Here is a 22,431-nt window from a genome sequence, read left to right as displayed (position 1 = left end):
AAGATTTCCAGAAATCAATAATAAATATGACATATTATAAATCTGAATTAAAGTTCATAAGTATAAATTTTTATATATATATATGTATGTATTAACTTTGTAGTTTTGTTACCAACGAGTTTGTAAAACGTATATATTTTGTACTGATAACATAAAAATAATTAAGATGCAAAAAAAAAAAAATATTTTGAAATTTATATATAAATAAATGAGAAATATTGTAACAGGTATCAGTTCATATTTAAAATTTGAATAAAACGTTAAAGCTATTAATAGTTAATGACCAAGATGCGCAGATTTCTCTTAGTAACTTTCATTTGTGTACTTTTCGTAGCGGTCACTTACTGTGCCTCAGATATTGATCTGAATGAACATAATGTTGATTTAAATGAAAATCTACTACGTGAAAAACGTCAATTTGGAGGAGGTTTTAGACCTGGCGGTTATGGCGGCTTTGGTGGAGGTTACAGACCTGGTGGTTATGGTGGCTTCGGAGGTAGACCAGGTTATGGTGGATACGGAGGTTATGGAGGCTTCAGACCAGGTGGTTATGGCGGGTATGGTGGTTATGGCGGTAGACCAAGTGGATGGTATCCTGGTTTAGGTGCTCGCGGTTAAAAATTTAGTTGTGATGATACAGATATTTTCATTAATTTATTTTGTAATTTAATTTATTTTGCTTTAATAAACAAAATATTTATTATTTAAAACATTTTTTTCAAATTTTGAATGACGTGTTAGTTAAGAACCATGAAAAAATCGTTAAATTTTAAATTTTCTAATAAAAAGTGTTCAAACATATAATCGGTCATATAATAAGTGTAGAAAGTGTTTTATATAGTAAGACAACATACTATCTTGCCCTGAAAACATTTCTCTAAGCATACTTAATCTTCTAACTAATTTATTTTAAAATTCCTTTAACTCTTTACCAAAACTATTCCTTAATAAAAAAGTATTAGATATCCTTAAATAAATCCTTAGACATATACATGCCACTATTAACATCTTAACTGATATTGAAAATACATCTTCTTGGATTGTAGGAAAAAATGTAATCTTATAAGAAAAACTTACATTACTCACACTTCACTTTTAACAAAAAGAACTTTCACCACTGTTACTGACAGTCGAACTGAAGGAACAACAGTGGTAACCAAAGAAAACAATGGTTAGCAATTACTTAAAAGTAATCCTTTTACTACGTCTTATAAAATATACAAGTATTTATGTTCAAATATTTGAGATAATATCAAGTAAATAATATATTTTGTGTATTTCAAGGATACTTTTCAAAAAAGGAAAGTAGATAAGGTATAGTCGGCAATAATGATTTACATATGCCTTTCGTGATGATAGAAAGCTAGATAGATAGATAGATAGATAGATAGATAGATAGATAGATAGATAGATAGATAGATAGACAGATAGATAGATAGATAGATAGATAGATAGATAGATAGATAGATAGATAGATAGATAGATAGATAGATAGATAGATAGATAGATAGATAGATAGATAGATAGATAGATAGATAGATAGATAGATAGATAGATAGATAGATAGTTTTTTCTGTATGTCAGATAGTACTCGAACTCACGAATTCCGGTCTAACTGACCAACCTATTAACTACCAACTGCCCAAACCATTGGCTGTACCTAACAAAATGTTTATTCAAAATTTACTATAGCGAAACATATATGTATATTACTGTAGCGTAACATATATTCTACTTACACCCACTTTACAACTCATTCTCCCATAAGAAATCTTTTGAGATAAAACCTTTTTTATACTCAATGTAAGTACACTTTAAGAAGTTTAAATTTAACTTTAAATTGTAACCGAAAGAAAGGACATCTTGTTACAGGACATACCACAGAATAAACAATCATATTTAACTAAATGCAAATGTTAAAGAAATAAAACGAGTGTTCTATAAATGTTTGCTGATTTCACAACATTGATAAACTGGCGAAAACAAATTTCAACACTTTCTGTTTTTTTGTACACAAAAGGACGATGATGGGTGTGGAGATACTTAGATATGATGTTAATACTGATGAAGGAAGTAAGGCAAAGTTTGCTATAGTTGTTGTTGACTATTATCATTGTGGTTAAAGTCATTGTGCGTGTTAAATTATGGAGAAGTGTGAAAGTTTATTTTTTTGGAAAAGAACAATTGTTGGTTATAAATTTCGCAACTGATAAGATTGAAAATGTTGAAGTTGAGATTTGTAAACTTAAGACAAGAAACAAACAACTAAGGATGCAGACATAAATTAGATAATTTTCGGTAGTTTTTAAGTAGAAAGTGAGTGCTATGTAAATTAACCCTAATTTAGAATTCGCTTACCACGATAACAATCTATTTTAGCTATTTTATGTACAATATTTTATAGAAAAATTTATATAGAAGATTTAAATATAAATGTATTTCAGAAATATTAAACAAATTTAAACAATTTCTGTATTTATAAAAAAATGTCGAAAATTTTTCGTTCTTCAAAAATTCCTCCTTTAATTGAAAATTTAGAACATTTTTAAACATTTTCGAAATCCACTTTTTCATAATGAATAATGAAAAATATTATTTTCTATTTTTTAAATATTTTTTTTTCATATTAATTCTTTTTTTTATTTTCAAAAACTTAAATGAAAATATTTTCAATACGAGGTGTAGTGTTTTACAAAATGAGGTGGTTAAAGAATATCTATTTTTATAAATTTATCTTTTATCGAATATATTTTTTTTAACTAAAACTAAATTTTTTAAAAATTCACTTTAATAATAATTTTTGAAATTTTCTATTTAAAAAAATAAATTTCTATTTTTGTAGAAAAATTTTCACATTTAGAAATTTTAAATTTTTTTTATAAAGTATTCAAGAGTTTCACTTTTTATTGAAACTTTTTTCAATTTTCTTTATTTAAAAAAATCTCTATTTTTTTTTAATTCTCCTTTGTTATGGAAAATTTTTCGAAATTCTTATTTTTTGAAAAAAAAAATAATTATTTTTTTAAGAAAATTTTTCAAGTTTTTTAATGAAAAAAATCAAATCCCATCCTTTGTTATGGGAAATTTTTCGAAATTCTTATTTTTTCTAAAAAAAATTAGAAATTCTTTTTTAAGAAAAAACTTTTTAATAAAAAAATATAAAAATTTCTAATAAATTTAAAAAAAAATTTATTCAATTTTTTTTATTTATAAAAAATTTTTTCTATTTTCTAAAATTCTCCTTTTAAAAAAAATATTCTTTTTTTAAGAAAATTTTTCAATTTGTTTAATGAAAGAAATCTAAATTTTTATTAAATTTTTGAAAACATTTTTAAATTTTTTGTTATTTATAAAAAAAATTCTGTCTATTTTTGGAAATTCTCCTTTGTTATGAAAAAATTTCAAATTTCTCACCTTTTTAAAAAAAAATTTCGAAATTCTTTTTTTAAGAAAATTTATAAAATTTTTTAATGAAAAAAATCAAAATTTCTAATAAATTTTTGAAAACATTTTTTACAAAATTTTGTTTTTTACACAGAAAATTTCTCTTTATTAGAGGAATGTTTTTAAGATTTTCATTACTTGAGAACAAGTGCAAAATTTTGAGAATTTGTTTAAAAATCTCTCTGTCTCTCTATCTATCCATGTAAAGGACAGGTCACAATTTTGAAGATAAAGATTACTTTTGACCACGAACCGTATTGATTTTGCTTGATATCACTCCATTATTTCTCCTTGACCCTTCATTAATTAGACCTTATTAAAATTTTACCAAATTTGTTTAGGATCTGCTCCCATGTATATATTATAACTAGTGTAGGGTATTATATAGTTGGCTATGTCTGACTATACTTTCTTATTTATTCATTTTATATAAATTTTTTTATAAAATATACACATACATGTGCATATTATATTATTAAAAATGTAGACTAAATTAATTAACGGATTTACTTTACATTTGAACATATGTATGTATATAAATATATACATATATGTATGTAGGTTAAGGTATTCATTATGTACATCAACTTCCAAAAGTATATGTATATACAACGCTTTGCAAATTGTATATAATATTAGTAAAATCTATACCCTGCGCAGCGCATGACCCATTCTTGAACTTTTGAATATAAATTTTCCACTGATATCCCCTCCTCCTTCAAAAATAAAATACACTGACAGACATAAAACAAAGTATCCTACCCAACCGGAACACCATTTACCTTACCTCTGCTAAACGCAAACAAACATTAACACCACCCCTAAATACAAAACAGGTACGAAAAACATTTTCCCTTGAATGTTCTTTAGCTACAAAGTTAAATACTAAAGGATCCTGTACACGCATACACACATACGTGAGTACATTTACAAGTCTTAGGTGAAGCAGAAGCCATGACTGGTAACCATAACCATCAAATGCTATAAAGGTAAGTTAATGTAAGAAATATTTCTTTTTCATTTCATTTTATCTTTTCTTTAAGGGAGGTTCTTTCTTTATTTTTTTACTTGAAAAAGGAAATGTAAGACACTAAGTTTTTCTGAGATTGTTGTTTGTTTCAACTTAAGAACTTACAATATAGATAAAAGTAGTACTTTGTTTAAAAATAATGAAAATGTTTTGTAATGTTAACTTTCATTCGTTCGTTCTAGACTTGAAGCCTTATAAGGACAAGTGTTTATATATGTGTGTGTAAAATAAAAAATTCTGCCGCTTACCTTTAATTGTTGTCACGTCATTTCATTTCTTTTAACATTTAAGATTTATATATGTGTAAGTGCTGAATATTTCAATGAAAATCCCCAAGGTAAAATCTGGAAATGAAGAAATGTCAAAAAATTGATAGGTCTTAAAAAAACAGATATATTTGTGCACATAATATTTGTACAATTTAATATTGTAAAGGAACTTCTATACTTTACCACTACTTTAATACGGTAGTAGTGGTTTCAAGATATACAAAATACCGAGTGTATTCCTGATAGATCTCTTTAAATTTTAAAATTAACTTATCGCAACATTAAATTTACAATTTTTTTATAGAATTATTTTGACCGGGAGAATATATGCTAGTTAAACGATAACCAGATGCGGGCATAACAGATCTAGTTAGTTAGTTTGAAAGGAGGATATATACACATCAAATCCGAAGAAATACATCTAGGCCTCTATTGGGCCTGGTGTGCGCTGCTTAACCAGTGCCACGGATGGGAATCGAACCCACCACCTCCGGTCTACCAGACTAGAACACTAACTACTAACCTACCGGAGGCAACAGGTCTAAGTGGCATTTTTATGCCACTTAGCTATTATATAAGTAAGTCCTTATTACAAAATCCAAAATTATTGCTCCAAACGCGAATATAATTTTCAAGAAATTATTATCTAAATATCTAACTAATATCTCGAAACCGAGTAAGCCGAATAAGTTCGTATAAAGCTATTTATTTTTATACCCTACGCCACTATATTTTATTTGTGCTGATGTTTGAAACGTACATTAATATTGGTCCTAAATCCAACTTAAAGTACACCAATCGGCTTAGAATCATTTTCTATGTCCGTCCGTCAAGATAATTCAATGAAATTTGGCCTATTGAAACTGTATAACATCGGTTCTATACTACACCATTTTCAACAGTAATTCAGAAAAACTCTATTGTAAATGAGATTTCCATTTGAAATTTAGAAAATTCCAATTAAAAATGGGATTTTTCATTTAACATTTAGAAAAGATCAATTGAAATTGAGATATTCCATTTGAAATTCAGTAAAGAACAGTTTAAAATGAGATTTTTTTTGAAATTCGGAATACAACAACTGAAAATGAGATTTTTCATTTGAAATTCAGAAAATTCCAATTGAAAATTTGAAATTTAAAAAAATCAATTAAAAATAAAATTTCTCATTTGAAATCCAGAAAATCGTATGTGTTTATTTTATTCAATCTTAATTTTAAATTAATTGTAAAGAAAAATCTCATTTTCAATTGAATTTTTCTAAATTTCGAATGAAAAATCTTATTTTAAATTGGAATTTTCAGAATTTCAAATGAAAAATCTCGTTTTTAACTATTGTATTCCAAATTTCAAATAAAAAATCTTATTTTCAATTGATGTTTTCTCAATTTAAATTGAAAATTCTCATTTTTAATTGGTCTTTTCTAAATTTTAAATGAAAATCCCATTTTCAAATGTTCTTTACTGAATTTCAAAAGTAAAATCTGTATTTCAATTGATATTTTCCGAATTGAAATTAAAGGTTCTCATTTTCAATTGAAAAAGGTGTAGTGTTGATAGTGTTTTATTTGACGTATAAAAAGACTATGACCCCAACTTTATTCAACAATAAATTAAATATATCTGAAGCTTTTTTATAAAATCTAAAATAGGATGTATCTACATCAAGTAAAAACAAAAACCTTACATAGTATTTACTTAATGCATTATCGTCAGATGTTCAGAAACTCAGTTTCCTGGACATATTTTCTACGAATTTTTCAATCAATGTTCGTGAGAGATGTTATATCCGAAATAATATAACCCCCATATTAAGTTCTGGCTAGATCATGTAATATATATATGTTTGCGTTTGTTCATTGTAGAGCATTACTTGGCATTGGAAATGAAATTTGAATTTTTATGAAACAATTAGTAATAGATATGATTTTTAAGCACATGATACTATTTATTTACGATTCTAGTATACTTTTAATCGAAATATCGGTGATTAATAAGGGTAGCGAATTGTCTAACTATATTACCCAAGAATATGTTTTGTGAAAATTCAAGACCGAATGTCTTGCGCTATCACAAAAAGTTAAGATTTTAACATCTCAAATGTCTTCAAAGATCTTAGTTTTTGTTGTTGTACTAGCAGCGACACATGTAAAGTCGGTATGGCTAGGTTGACAATCCCTGGTCGTTGTTCGTTGAACTCCAAATTGTTTCGGTGCAAAGAACCGATTGTCGAGGAAACGTCAAAGATCTTAGTTAAGAACTTTGATATCAGTTGTTACTTTTCACTTTATATTTGATAACCCTTCCCTCTTCAAATGCTCTATATCCGTCTGGAACCGTACTTCGAATTTTGTGTAGCTGTATTGGTAATCCTTTTCGTGCTGCTCTTGTTAGGGTCAGCCCATAGGATCTTTATGATTTTTCCAACTGTTTCATTATTCTACAAGGTCTTGCGGATTTCTCTCACCCATATTTTTATACCCTACACCACTTAAGTGGGTGATGCGCACAAAAATATTTGGCTTAGATAATTGGATGAGATTTGGCACATAGACTTTTTTGACCCAAATACGAATTCTATTGATAATGGAATAATGGCCATGCCCTATATACATTCTTACGTGTTAATTCTGCCTCGGTGCATCAAATGGTTTTGCGTTCTTTAGGTCAGATTTCACGAGCTCCCTTCCCATTAAAGCTATGAATAAAATTGGCAAACTGGTATCATAGGATATTAAACAGAGATATCCTAATCTTTATCGACAGTCAAGCTGCAATTAAGTTCCTTTACAGTTGTATTCTCTACATCATGACAAGTCCAGGAATGCCGGGGATCCTTAAATAGGATGGCGAGACATTCAAACATCACAGTCAAGATGGAGAAATGAGTCAACTTGTACTCAAACAAAGAAGATATGCAGCATCTTCTAAGACATAGTCGAATCCAACTCAGTAAAATTGTAGCTGTCCTCACAGGGCACTTTAAATTTGGTAACCACGCAGTGTGCCTTGAATTACATTATAACGACTACTGTAGAATCTGTCAAGATGAGGAAGAAGAATCAATCGAATCAATAGCTCTTTCGAGTTCAAGAGACTTTTCACTTAATCTGTCATTATATTGGTCTTCGTCTTTTAGCATCTACAACTTCAATTAATATCCGTTTGCACGACAATAGGATAACCGCTCCGGAACGATTTGATTCTCAATTGGTTAAAGATTGACAACTCATACAACAGCTGTATCAACCGGAAGTTTTTTCCCCTGGGAAGAACACCCAGTTACAGCCAACCTGCTGCAACAATTACTATTAATACCTTTAATCCATCTTTACTCTTACTATGTCCTCTTTTTCTTTTATTATGCTTACAGGTATCACAAAGGGATCAAAAGGACTCACGCTCACCTGATCTACCTACAACCAACCAACAATTTTATGAAGATATACATAGCTAAACAAGTAAGAATGTATAAACGGGCATAGCCGACCATATGATGCCCTACACCAGCTAGTATGTTAAAAATGGAGATTATTTAACAAAAATAAAGCATATTTGTTTTTTTTTTAACTTTTTCCGGAGTATTATTACTTTTTGAGCAAAATAAGAGATTTTTTACAAAGGGGAGTAGGAGGAAATATAGGCCTATCCTTATAAATATTGGTAGAATTCACGTTTAATTCAAAGTTATTTATGTAGAATTTAAAAGTGTTAATAATGTTTATAACGGAATTTTGACCTTCAAGTCATTTTCTGAAGGGAGTTTATATGGGTACTAGGGTCAAATGAAGCTCGATCATTACAAGAATCGGTAATGTCATTAAAAGTTCTATAAAACCAAGTTTTGCCTACTTTTGTTGACATAAAATAACATTTAAATTAATTATGAGCCCAAAGGCCTTTGGGGGATGTGTGTACGGTTGTATGGGGCTAGGCGAAATAATGAACCGATTTTATCCATTTTCAATAGAGCCAAAATAAAATTGTGTGTGCCAAATTTTATCCAATTATCTTGAAAATTGCGACGTGTACCTTGGGCACAAGGTTTACAAGGACAGCCAGACAGACGGACGGACATAGCGTTATCGACACAGATAACGATTCTAAGCCGATTAGTATACTTTAAGGTGGGTATAGGACGAATATTTTTGTATGTTACAAACATCAGCACAAAACCAATATACCCTCCCCACTAAAATGGTGTAGGATACAATTATTATAGTGAAACACTACAATCGATAAAATGAATATTGTCGAATATAAAACTGATAATACTGTTATTCATAGTATTTGCTGTAACTAATTTACGATCAACATATGTTTTTCTACATATTTACGTTAAATTTAACTACTTTTATCGTTTATAAATACGTACTAGTTTCTTAGTTATAGAACATTAACTTTTTTTTACTATTTTTATGAACAATTTTATGACTTCTTAATGACATCATAACATCAACAGCTTAAATATACGATAAAAAAATATATATATTGTCTAAACTCCAAAAAAAAACCTAAAAGAATACTCCCCAAAGACCATAAATGCCACCAGAAGAAAAACACTTGTCATAATGGGGAATTGTTTTTTATTTTTTTGTTTAAGTAAAATCTTAAGTATCCTTCGATATGTAGAAGGAAAATGTTATTTTTTATGACATTTATGCTTATGAAATGTGATAACTAAGTAGTGAAAAAGAAGGAGGGTGGGTGGTATTACACAAACACTCATAAGATAATAAGCGGGGTGTATACAACAAATATTGACCATACAATCATAAGGACGAACACATAAACACCCTTATGAAAAATCAAACTCTGATAAAAAACAGAAACTAACATTTGATTTGTTATGTTAAGGTCACATTTGTTTAGTTTTTATACCCTACATCACTATAGTGGGGAGGGTATTATACGTTTGTGCTGATGTTTGTAACATACAAAAATATTGGTCCAATACCCACCTTAAAGTATACCGATCGATTCAGAATCATTTTTTGAGTCGATTAAGACATGTCCGTCCGTCCGTCCGTCTGTCCGGCTGGCTGGCTGTCCATGTAAACCTTGTGCGCAAGTTACAATTTCAAGATAATTTGATGAAATTTGGACCAAGCATGTTTTTGGCACAGGGACGAAGCCTACTGAAAATGATTGAAATCGGTCCATTATTTCACCTAGCCCCCATACAACCGTACCTCCCGATTTGAACTTTTTATGCCATAATTACGTCAAATATTCTATTATCTCTCTAAAAATTGGTACAAATAAGTTTTATATAAGTATAAATGACACTGCAGATTTTCGGGGGCTAGGCCCCTTATTTGACTCTAGCCCCAATACAAACCCTCCTTCAAAAAATGTCTTGTAACCATTTGTATCGCAATGAAACTCAACTAAACTAACTGTTATTTAAAAATATATCCTCTTCCCAAATTTACCGAGGATCGGCCCATATTTGACCTATATAAAGCCTTATTTAGAAATTTTGGTTTAAAATTTCTTTATAAAAAGTAAAAATTTTAAAAATATACTCATGGTGTAGGATATTATATGGTCGGCCATGCCCGATTATACTTTCCTACTTGTTTTTTTTTTCGTCCTAAAAATATCTTATAGTTTTATGGTATTAAACATAAGAAAACATTAAAATTAAGTAGAATATCGAGTGTGAAGAAATCAAATTAAATGTATTGATGTAAATGATAGTGACATATCACTACTTTCGTAGATTGTAGTGACATTGACGGCGGCTGTTTGTGATATATTTGATTTTTCTCTAAGGGTTTTAATATGGTTGTAGTTGACATGACCAATACAAATATGATGCATAAGTTTACAATGTGCAGATCCTTAGAGAGTTTGGATAAATGTCAAGTTTTGGTGGCAGGAAATAAATTGCTTTGAATTTATAAAACAAAATACAAAATTATAAGAATTTTTAAAGAATCTTTAGCTTATAACTCCAATATTAAAACTCTATTGCATATTGTGGTTTTCTACATAGAAATTTATTTTATTTAGAAAATTTAAAACCAGTTTTATAACAAATTGTTATATATTTTTTTTTTTTTTTTTTTTTGAACATAAACATTTCCTTTAGATAAATATGTGTCTTTTTTAATAATAATGTTTAAAACATTAACAATAATTAAAACTTAATTGTCTACTTTGGGTTTTTTACACTTGTGTTCATCTGAAATAAATTCTTCATATTTATTTTCCAAATATTTGAAAACCGATTCAAATGCTGAATAAGATGTCCACTCATGCTTGGAATGACCTAAGAAAAAAAAAGAAAACAAATCAAATTATATTACATAAAAAATCAAAAACATCTTCTTAACCCACCTGCTGAAACCATTTTAATATCATCTTTAGCTGTTTTAATTTCCGTATCCAAAGGTTTGTTACTTGAAACCCAATTACAAGTTTTATGTCCTATAATTTTTCTTACATCCTCGGGCATAAACGAATGAGCCGAATCAGTGAAAGCAATAGCAAATACTTTATATTTAAAAAAATCCGGATAACGTCTGGCCTACAGTATTTTAGTTAATTTTAATTTTTAATAAATTTTTATAAAAAAAAACATACCAAATCAACAGTTACTCCACCGCCAGCACTGTGCGCCACAATGGCTACACTTTCAGGCTCACTAGCCATTACATATTTTTGCCATACATAACTGGCATGAGTTGTAGCGGAACTTAAACCCTGTATGGGTTTACGTTTACCATCGATAATACGATAATTATCGTTGGTATTTGTTACGACTATATCGTAACCAAGATCTCTTGCTCGTTTAATGTATGGTATTTGTGTACCATGGTCTAAGGAATTGTTGATAATTAAACTGTAAATATAATTAACACAAGATAGTGGAATATTTTTACATCATATGTAAATGAGAAACTATATTTTGTTGAATGGAATGAATCTTTATAGGGAACTTCTGATAGCCTAGGTGCTTTGCTAGCCACAAAACGAGATACATTTTTATTTAGAATTTTTAAATGGATGTTAAAGTTCTCCGTGTAAAATTTAAAGATTCTAGCTCTAATAGATTCCCAGATGAACAAAAATAATTCATATGAGAGGTCACGCCTCATATTCCTTTTTTGTTTGATAACGTGGTAGTTCACTAACTCGTCAGATATAGTATTCTATAATAGTCGTAAGAAATCACAGGATATCGTTTAGCTTTCACGCAGATATCTCACCCAGGTTGGATAAAATATAACTGCCGAGAACACCGTTTATCTTAACGCATATAGCAGAGCATTTACAGAGAAGATGAAAGACTGTTCCTTCTATGTATTGCCTATAATTATAGGGAACTACTGATACATACCCTAGATGTTTTGCTAGCCACGAAACAAAATAAATTTTTATTTATAATGTTTTAATGGATGTTAAAGTTCTCCGTGTAAAATTTAAAGATTATAGCTCCAATAGATTCCCATATAAACGAAAATTTGAATTTAATTCATAAGGAAGGTGCCACGTCTCCTATTACTGATTTGTTTGATGAGGTGGTAGTTCACTAACTCGTCAGATATAGTATTCTATAGTAGTCGTAAGAAATCGCAGGATATTGTTAAGATTGTTGACTGTTATCAACTTTTGATATATACCTCCTATTTCGGGGTATAAGGTTCTTGTGTGTTTCTAATTGAAGGAGGCCCACAATTACTTAGGCCCTTTATATATATCCAGCTTTTCCCAAAATAATCTGAACTCACAGAAACTGCGTTGGACACATCATGAGCAGTTCCTGTTCAGGCAAACTGTTCATTTCCGTAATAGTCCTTAATCGCCAGTCAACAAGAAAAATGTCAGACGGGCGACCCAGCCTTGACAGATTATTCTAGCATTATCTAACTAATTGGGAAGTGATGGTATTAGAGTTTACCTAGAGAAGTGTCGTTTGATTATCGACAAAAATTCCTACGTTAACGCAAATATTGAGATCATGCAGTAATCTACAAGCTGACATTATCGCAACTATTTCAGAGTGAAAAACACTTATCACAGCATCTTTACAGAAGACACGAGAACCAAACCGTAGTTCATATTAGAATCATCCATAAATATTTTGCTTATATATATGCTCGTTTGGTTACCCCTACACCACTCGCTCCTGGAAGGAACTCTGACTTTGAAAACTCTATCAAAGTCCGTGTTTCAGACGACCCAGCCTTGACAGATCATTCTAGCATTGTCTAACTAATAGGGAAGTGATAGTATAAGAGTTTACCAAGACAAGTGCCGCTTGACTATCGACAAAATTTCCTTGTATCTGGCGACGCAGCCTTGATAGATCATTTTAGCATTTTCTAACTAATAGCCTATTAGTAATAGGTTAGTAATAGTATAAGAGTTTACCAAGAGAAGTGCCGCATGACTATCGACAAAAAATTCCAACGTTAAGGCGAATTTTGAGATCATTCATTACTCCTAGGCTGACATTATTGCCTGACAAACATTTATCCCAGCATCTTTACGGAAGACACGAAAACCAAGCCGCAGTCCATATAAAAATCATCTGTAAAGATTCTGGTTATTTATGATCGTTTGGTTACCCCTATACCACTCGCTCCTGAAAGGAACTCTGACTTTAAGAACTCTATCAAAGTACGTGTATGGGGTTATATAGTCGGATGCTTGGTTCAAGATTGGGGATAGTAGTCCATATGTTTTTGATACCCAATTTCCGAATGATTTAAATCTCGCTGCGTTTCAAGAATATATTACCTTGATCTATTATTTGAACAAAATTTAAAGATTTGATTACACAACTTCTTTTACTTACAGTCAAACCCGTTTATAACGTACTAGTTTATAAAAAACTAGCATACCCTGGGCGCTTCGCTACCCTAACTATGTTCAGTATCGTAAAAATATCAAAAAGTACCATCGGAAAAAATGAAAAAGTACAAAGATCTCTCAATAAATTCTCATTTATTAAGGACCGTGTGTTCCGGTTAACCATTATAAAGAATCCATTTGAAGAATAGAAAAGTACCAAATAGTTCCCACTTACAGAGTATTATTCAGTGAAGACCATTTATGTTAAAATTAATGTTCCTAGGTTGAATATTTGAGAAAATTAAAAAAGTACAATTTATAAGATAAAAAGTACTAAAAATTTGTCTCTTAAAGAATCTTATTCAATGAGGACCGTGTATGTTTAATAATCATGTGTTTTTAGTTCATATTAAAGAAGATACATAGAGTATCATTTGAAGGAAGAAAAAGTACCAAAAGTGGAATAAAGTTTACCTAAGTGGAAAGTACTAATAAAAAGACTACAATGTTTCCCCTTTTCGCTTAGAAGTATACTTTTTCGAAAATTAAGTTTACAAAAAAATATATCACAGATAAAACTCAAACGATTCAAATCTGCATTCATTTATTCCAGAAAAATTGTGTTTTAAAAAAGGTACCAAACAATTTACTCGATTTTGATCATATATATGCCTTAGTACTCGAATTACAAAATAATATACCAAAAGCTTATTTTGTGTGAGTAAATAAACTAATTTTTGAAATTTTATAAAAGTTGGCTCAATGAGTTTAGATAAAATTAAATTTCCCGTTTTTCCCTTTTTTTGTACTTTTATACCCAGTGAAATAGCAAAAATTTTATTACAATAAATATTACAGAGTTAGTCCGTAATTTAATATGAATAATTCAATAAACCGAGAAAGTTTTCTTAATGTGCTAAAAAAGTACCATAAATACAGTTTTCTCCCTTTTACACCCAAAAAGGACTGAATTTTAAAAAAGTACGAAACGGGTGTCTCTTAATTTTGAGAGATGTATCCAAAATATTTAGAAAAATTTTATTATGTTAATTAGTTTAAAAGTTATAAAGGGCCAAAAAAGGTACCAAAATCAACTTTGTTACACATTTTTACCTCTAAAAAGTACGTATTTCAAAAAATTACCAGACCCATCTGCTCATTTTAAGAGTAGATACAGGTGCATTTAAAATTTTTCTTGTATCACTAATATTATGTAAGATAATTAAGAAAACCTGTTTTACCCGTTTTTCCCCCTTTTCCCCGTAAATGTAAAAATTTCCAAAAATCTCTCCTTTGTGGATCTACATAACCAAAAACACATCTACTGTCAAAATTTCATGATTCTAGGTTCAGCCGTTTGGGCTGTACGATGATGAAACAGTCAGTCAGTAACGCTACTCTTTTATATATATAATAGATTCTCGATTATTACAAACAATTTTTCAAAATACCGACATTTTAGTAACTATTTTCATACAAAAATCATATCAGATAAACGAATTTTACAATTTAATTCATATCGTATATGGTGTCACCGACTTCATGAACTTCAAAGTTAATTCCTATGAGAACTGTCACTACTTCTATTTGTAGGCCGAACAATTTTCGTGCTTAATATTAATGTCTAGATTAAGTGGGGATTATATTTGTCATATTTTCTCAAAATTACATAAAAATTTAATTGTTTCTTTATATGGGAAGTGCCACTCACTAATCATAAATACTCTGATGTACGCATATGAAACCTCGATATTTTTTTTAATAAATGAAAACTAAATAAATTCTCACTTACCTCCTGGCCCATTGACCAGCCCTTACAAAGCCACTGCCATGTATAATAACAATAAGTTTCTTAGGTTTATTTAGCTTTTCGGGATATGTAAAGAAAAATGTTGACTCTTCAATGGGGGCTTCTTCGGGAATGTAAGTACGAGATAAACCATTTTGTTCTAATAAATCATAAACAATTTCAGGAATTTGCTAAAAATACAAAATTGTTTACATTTTTTATACATTAAGAAAAAAAAACAATGCTAAAAGCCTACATCGGCTAATTTTTCATAGTGTGCCTGATTTTTGGCATGATCCTTGGTAATTTCAAACTGAAATGGTTCATCGCCCGCCTCCCCGGTAGTTTTATCAATTTTACGTAATTCACCAGCTTTCATTAAAAAGATACAAAAATTTATTTGAATATTTTGTTAAAGTATTCTATGTTTTGTCATTTTACCGGCATTAAAGGCATAGCCAAATTCCCGCAATTTCTCTATAGCCTGACCACTTTTTGTTTTGGGTGTTGTGGTTTCCGAAGATGTACTCATTTCTTTATTCGTAATTGACCTGACAGTAACTGATGTTGTGCTGTGAAACTATTATTGTTTAGTATGAAAATTAATTAATCAATTGGTAAATAATTTTTGTTGTTTAGTTTTATTATCACCCTTTCTAATGAAAGACTTTTTACTTTTGTCCAAACACTACGAATATGTTTTGACATTTTGCGGCTTTTTTCCAAAATTTTACATCAAAACAAAACGGGAGTAAAACAAAATAGCAAAAAACAGCTGTGATTGTTTGATGTCTGCGTCGATTTAACTGACATAGACTAAGCCCAGCCGCCGATAAGAAATAAAAACGGCGTCATAATTTATATAAATTCCGTTAAAATAATGTAACTTTAATATAAAATTTAATAACCAAACAAAAAAGATCTTTTATCGGTTGTTCCCCATCTCACTGGTAAAGACACGCCCACTTGTGTAAAATAAGGAAAAATATTTTAAAATATATTTTTAATTTAAAACAAATAGGTTTTCGGAGGAACATCAAAATTTTGTCGTGAGGCCATATTGAAGTCGACTATTTTGTTCCAAAAAAGTCGACAACTGGACTTTCGTCTATGAAAAAAGACGACTTTGTAAATAAAAGTCGAAAAAACGTCGAAAGTTAAAAAGACGGAAAGAGTTGAAAAGTCAAAAGTCGGAAATAGTCAAAAAGTAGAAAATAGTCGAAAAAAGTCGAAAAAAGTCGAAAAGTAGAATGAAGTCGAAAAGTCGTAAAAAGCAAAAATTTTGAGAAAAAAAAGTCAAAAACTCTAATATAGTCGTTAAAACTCGAAAACAGTCGAAAAAGGTACTAAAAATAGTCGAAAAGTTGAAAAATCTACTTTTCTTAAAATGCAAAAAGTCGAAAAGTCGACGTTTCTATAAACAAATATTGAATAATCTTTTTATTCAATAATATTGTATAAGTTCTAGATTATTTACAAGTTTTATTATTAAAAGCTAATAAAAAAGTTGAATTGAATTGAAGAAAGCCGAAGTCGACTATTTTGTTCCAAAAAAGTCGATAAGTCAACTTTCGTCTATGAAAAAAGTCGACTTTGTAAATAAAAGTCGAAAAAAACGTTAAAAAGTCGGAAAGAGTTGAAAAGTCGAAAGTCGGAAAAAGTCAAAAAGTAGAAAATAGTCGAAATAAGTCGAAAAGTAGAATAAAGTTGAAAATAGTCAAAAAGTGAAACTTGAAAACAGTCGAAAAAGGTACAAGAACTAGTCGAAAAGTTGAAAAATCTACTTTATTTAAAATGCAAAATATCGACGTTTCATAAACAAATATTGAATAATGTTTTTATTCAATAATATTGTATAAGTTCGAGATTATTTACACATTTTATTATTAAAAGCTAATTAAAAGTTGAATTGAATTGAAGAAAGCCGAAGTCGACTATTTTGTTCCTTAAAAGTCTATAACTGGACTTCGTCTATGAAAAAAGACGACTTTGTAAATAAATGTTGAAAAAACGTCGAAAAGTCGAAAAGTCGGAAAGAGTTGAAAAGTCAAAAGTCGAAAAAGTCAAAAAGTAGAAAATAGTCGAAAAAAGTCGAAAAGTAAAATGAAGTCGAAAATAGTCAAAAAGTCGGAAATAGTCGAAAAGCCATAAAATGTATATTGACCCCAGGACAAAAATTTTGAAAAAAAAGTCAAAAACTCTAATATAGTCGGTAAAACTTGAAAACAGTCGAAAAGGTACAACAAATAGCCGAAAAGTTTAAAAATCTACTTTTTCTTAAATGCAAAAAGTCTAGTTATTTTTTCCAACAATTCTCTCGTTCTTTAACTTTTAATTATGGATCCAAGTTTTTTTCGACTTCTTAGTTGAATTGGGAGTTATTTTTGATAAAAAAACAAGTAGGAAAGTATAGTCGGGCATGGCCGACCTACACCATGAGTATATTTTAAAAAATGTTATTTCTTATAAAGAATTTTTTATGTTGAATATTACCATAATTCCAAAATATTTAAGCAAATATTAAGCAAAAATTTCAAATGAGTCTTTATATAGTTCAAATATGGGCCGATCCTCGGTAAATTTGGGAAAAGAATATATTTTTAAATAACAGTTAATTTTGTTGAGTTTCATTGCGATACAAATGGTCACAAGTCAATTATAGACGTTTAAGACATTTTTTGAAGTGGGGTTTGTATGGGGGCTAGGGTCAAATAAGGGCCAATCCTTACGAAAATCTGCAGTGTGATTTATACTTATATAAAACTTATTTTTGGCAATTTTTAGAGAGATAATAGAATATTTGACGTAATTATGGCATAAAAAGTTCAAATCGGGAGGTACGGTTGTATGGGGGCTAGGTGAATTAAGGGACCGATTTCAACCATTGTCCCTGTGCCAAAATACATGTTTGGTCCAAATTTCATCAAATTATCTTGAAAATTGCGGCCTGTACCTGGCGCACAAGGTTTACATGGACAGCCAGCCTGACGGACAGACGGACGGTCATGTCTTAATCGACACAAAAAATGATTCTGAATCGATCGGTATACTTTAAGGTGGGTATTGGACCAATATTTTTGTATGTTACAAACATCAGCACAAACGTGAAATACCCTCACCAAAATAGTGGTGTAGGGAATAAATATGGAAAATTATTTCCACTGTGTTCCAGTTGGAGAGAAATGCATAAACCTCTTCCAACCCGGTTTGAATTATACTTCTTATTATTAGTTGAGTAATTAAAAACATTGTTAAAAACTATTTCTGGAAAAAATTATTTCCTAAATTACTATGTCAACCACATTTTCCTCCCATTAACTACAGACTTCGCATTAGTCACCCTCGTATTCATCAAATAGCTTCCAATTTTGCCAAATTTGTTAAGAATGCATTGTCTATTAAATAAATAAATTTTATAGTGGAATTCTACGTGTTTTTGTTTTGTTTTATCTGCAAAATTAATAAAAACAATAATAATAATAATGTTTTATTTTTCGTTTAATTGTTAAAAATTTTAATTCGTCAATATAATAATGTACATACACAGTCCACACAAAGTACTCATATGTAAAAGTACGCGTTTTGAATTTTAATATCACATCAATTTTTATCATTTTGTGTTCATTCTTACAAATTTGATTTTATTAGCTTACCTACCGGTCAGTTTTAATTTGTAATTTGGTTTGAACGGTTCATTTTGAAAATAATATAGACAAAAGAAAAAAATTAAATATTTTTGTTTAAATTCAATATTTAATTTTTGCTTTGGTTCGTTTCAATGTTTATTAAATGACCTTTAACATGTTAAGAATAATTTGGTGCTTGTCGTTGTTGTTAGTGTTAAACGTAAGTGCCGTGAATGAAAATACATAATTGTTTAAAAAATGTCTAAAAAAAATTAATAATAATGACAAAAATATTATAAATATTTTTAAAAAATGTGTAAAAAATGTTATTTCAAGGATTTAAATTTAACAAGTGTTTACAAAATAATTTTTATTAAAAAGAGTACAATATCACTTGACATTCAGAATCATTCTAGAACCTAATTACAATGGGGTATTATGTAATTTTAAAAATAAGAAGTTGAATTTTTGAAATAAACAATATTTTTTATTATTTTCCGATATGAAAGGATCTATAACGGATTTCTGAATTAGATACTAATATATGAACCTTTTCGATTTTTTCTAGTTCAGTTCTAGTTCAATTCTAGATCAGTTCTAGTTCAGTTCTTGTTCAGCTCGAGTTCAGTTCTAGTTCAGTTCTAGTTCAGTTCTAGTTCAGTTCTAGTTCAGTTCTAGTTCAGTTCTATTTCACTACTAGTTCAGTTCTAGTTCAGTTCTAGTTCAGTTCTAGTTCAGTTCTAGTTCAGTTCTAGTTCAGTTCTAGTTCAGTTCTAGTTCAGTTCTAGTTCAGTTCTAGTTCAGTTCTAGTTCAGTTCTAGTTCAGTTCTAGTTCAGTTCTAGTTCAGTTCTAGTTTAGTTCTAGTTCAGGTCTATTTCAGTTCTAGTTCAGTTCTAGTTCAGTTCTAGTTCAGTTCTAGTTCAGTTCTAGTTCAGTTCTAGTTCAGTTCTAGTTCAGTTCTGGTTCATTTCTAGTTCAGTTTTAGTTCAGTTCTAGTTCTGTTCTAATTCAGTTCTAGTTCAGTTCTAGTTCAGTTCTAGTTCAGTTCTAGTTCAGTTCTAGTTCAGTTCTAGTTCAGTTCTAGTTCAGTTCTAGTTCAGTTCTAGTTAAGTTCTAGTTTAGTTCTAGTTAAGTTCTAGTTCAATTCCAGTTCAGTTGTAGTTTAGTTCTAGTTCTAGTTCAGTTGTCGTTTAGTTCTAGTTCTAGTTTAGTTCAGTTCTGGTTTAGTTCAGTTCTAGTTTAGTTCAGTTCTAGTTTAGTTCCGTTCAAGTTCAGTTCTAGTCTAGTTCTAGTTTAGTTCAGTTCTAGTTAGCTCAGTTCTATTTTAGCTTAGGTCTAGTTTAGCTTAGTTCTAGTTCAGTTCTAATTCAGTTCAGTTCTCATGTTTGAGTAATTCAGTTCAGTTCTCATGTTTGAGTATATTTAAGTAATATTTCGGAAACATATTTGTATATTTTTTAACCGTTTTCAATAGGCAATGTGCAGGGTAAACCGAATTAGCCCACCCCAATGAGTTCGCTGAAATTTAAATTTCTCATCAAACATGTAAAACAGCACAAATGTTCTAATTTATTTACAAATAGAAAAAAAATCAAGCAGTAATTAATGCCAATTTTGATTTTAAACGGAAATGCAATTTGTCAATCTTAAATAATAAAAGTCCATTAAATTTGTAAATTATGGCTAAAAAGTAGACATCTGTATTCCGTAGCTAACTTTTAGCTGGGATATTTTTCCAATAAAAAAGCTACAAAATGCATTTTATTGTTTGTTTGCTATTACGTATAGAATTTTAATAGAAACCATTATAGAATTTTAAATTTTATTTCAACAGGAAAATTGCACACTTTGAAATAAACAAAACATGTATTTGATTAATTTGTTTGTTTATTTTCGTCTTTATTGCATTTCAGAATCTAACATTGCAGTGCGTATCCTATCCAGCCACTTCAACTGATGCCACCACTCACATTGTCAGCTATGTACATCAACGTAAAATTCAAAAGGAACAGCAGAAAAAGGTTTCGGAATTTGATGAATTTGATTTTGAGAATTTTCGTTCAAATTTAACCTCCAAAGATTATCCTGAAATGCGTGGTGCTTTACAGCAACTTTTTGGACGTTTCGTTGAGAATTTCGAAACAAACTTAGATCAATTGGAAAATGTCGTACCCAAAAATGGCAATTATAAAGAGAGTGTAAAAGATAATGAAATTTCCTATAGCTCGACGAGTGATGATTTAATGAATGATCAAATGAACACTCTGGATAATGGTTTTGGAGATAATGAACAACATGAGTCTCCTAAAAATGAGACCATGTGGCAACGTTCTAAACAAAGTATACCCGTTTTGGAGTCCGTTCGTCACTTAGTGAATAGTGTACGTGATGGTCATCTTAATCACACGGAACATGTACAACGTCATCGTACTCTATTGAGTGAAATGCAACCTATGCCCGAGCAAAATACTTCAATGGCCATAGAGACTGAGGAAGAACGTGAAATGATAAATGAAAGTTCCGATCTGAAATTTTTAGAAGTTTTAGGTTCTATAGGCAGTAAAGTATGGGGTTTTCTATCAAATATAAGACAAGTATTTGCTGCCAGTTCGGCAAGTGCTAGTTCTGCGTCAAGTTCATCAAGTAGTTCTTAATTTTCAAAAGGAAAAACATAATATTTGAAAATTTTGATTCATATTCATGTTAAATTTAAAGGGCTCCTTGGAATTCGGGAGTACTTTAAAACTGTGATTAACCATTTTAAAATGTTATTTTAATTTTTAAGTGTTGCTATTCGATAAAATTATAAATATTATAAAGTAAATAAGAAACGAATAAAATTTATAATATCAGTATAAAATTCATTGAGATTTTTTTACCAAAGAATCTATTTTTTAGACATATCCAAATAAATTTTAAAAGCCATTTTTTTAAATTAGAATGAATTATATGCGAACCGTATTCGATTTTAGGTATTAATATTGCACACAGATTTTTATTGGTTTTCTTTTTTGGCCTACAGCACATTCGTATTTCCTGAAAAAGCTTTAGACCAATTATAGATCAGTGCAGATCTAATTTGGTACTAAATCAGTTCTAGTTCAGTTATAGTTCTAGTTCCGTTCTAGTTCAGTTCCAGTTTAGTTCTATTTCAGTTCTAGTTCAGTTCTAGTTCAGTTATATTTCAGTTCTAGTTCAGTTCTAGTTCAGTTCTAGTTCAGTTCTAGTTCAGTTCTAGTTCAGTTCTAGTTCAGTTCTAGTTCAGTTCTAGTTCAGTTCTAGTTCAGTTCTAGTTCAGTTCTAGTTCAGTTCTAGTTCAGTTCTAGTTCAGTTCTAGTTCAGTTCTAGTTCAGTTCTAGTTCAGTTCTAGTTCAGTTCTAGTTCAGTTCTAGTTCAATTCCGGTTCAGTTCTGAAATATCTCCAACAATTTAACTTCTAAAAAATGTCTCCACAAAAAATAGCAATC

The 22,431-nt window shown here is 29.8% G+C and overlaps 3 protein-coding genes across 3 annotated transcripts; 2 read left to right on the top strand and 1 right to left on the bottom strand.

The window, feature by feature from the left end:
* Nucleotides 1-288: 288 nt before the first annotated feature.
* LOC124419279 (protein suex-1-like) lies at nucleotides 289-618 on the top strand. Its single transcript, XM_046947926.1, has one exon. The coding sequence runs from the start codon at nucleotides 289-291 to the stop codon at nucleotides 616-618; it is 330 nt and encodes a 109-aa protein (XP_046803882.1).
* Nucleotides 619-10,800: 10,182 nt separating this feature from the next.
* Nucleotides 10,801-16,125, bottom strand: LOC111686470 (FAM172 family protein homolog CG10038). Its single transcript, XM_023448825.2, has 7 exons — nucleotides 15,989-16,125; nucleotides 15,779-15,917; nucleotides 15,594-15,709; nucleotides 15,341-15,528; nucleotides 11,335-11,593; nucleotides 11,089-11,278; nucleotides 10,801-11,020 (listed from the first exon to the last, which is right to left on the bottom strand). The coding sequence occupies exons 1-7, from the start codon at nucleotides 16,043-16,045 to the stop codon at nucleotides 10,896-10,898; spliced, it is 1,074 nt and encodes a 357-aa protein (XP_023304593.2). The 5' UTR covers nucleotides 16,046-16,125; the 3' UTR covers nucleotides 10,801-10,895.
* A 2,879-nt stretch (nucleotides 16,126-19,004) lies between these two features.
* Nucleotides 19,005-21,836, top strand: LOC111687111. The gene is made up of 2 exons (XM_046949234.1): nucleotides 19,005-19,183; nucleotides 20,878-21,836. The coding sequence occupies exons 1-2, from the start codon at nucleotides 19,127-19,129 to the stop codon at nucleotides 21,616-21,618; spliced, it is 798 nt and encodes a 265-aa protein (XP_046805190.1). The 5' UTR covers nucleotides 19,005-19,126; the 3' UTR covers nucleotides 21,619-21,836.
* Nucleotides 21,837-22,431: the final 595 nt, after the last annotated feature.

This window comes from Lucilia cuprina, chromosome 4 (genome assembly GCF_022045245.1).
Source record: "Lucilia cuprina isolate Lc7/37 chromosome 4, ASM2204524v1, whole genome shotgun sequence".
Lineage (NCBI taxonomy): Eukaryota > Metazoa > Arthropoda > Insecta > Diptera > Calliphoridae > Lucilia > Lucilia cuprina.
This window is presented reverse-complemented; position numbering and strand designations above follow the sequence as displayed.

Excerpts from the sequence above, each read along its gene's own strand:
- LOC124419279 (XM_046947926.1), top strand. The coding sequence starts at position 289 with ATGCGCAGATTTCTCTTAGTAACTTTCATTTGTGTACTTTTCGTAGCG.
- LOC111686470 (XM_023448825.2), bottom strand. The coding sequence starts at position 16,045 with ATGTCAAAACATATTCGTAGTGTTTGGACAAAAGTAAAAAGTCTTTCA. Across the intron at positions 15,918-15,988 it reads AAAGTCTTTCATTAGAAAGG|TTTCACAGCACAACATCAGT; the intron begins GTGATAATAAAA and ends AAACAATAATAG. Across the intron at positions 15,529-15,593 it reads ACTATGAAAAATTAGCCGAT|CAAATTCCTGAAATTGTTTA; the intron begins GTAGGCTTTTAG and ends TTGTATTTTTAG.
- LOC111687111 (XM_046949234.1), top strand. The coding sequence starts at position 19,127 with ATGACCTTTAACATGTTAAGAATAATTTGGTGCTTGTCGTTGTTGTTA. Across the intron at positions 19,184-20,877 it reads CGTTGTTGTTAGTGTTAAAC|AATCTAACATTGCAGTGCGT; the intron begins GTAAGTGCCGTG and ends ATTGCATTTCAG.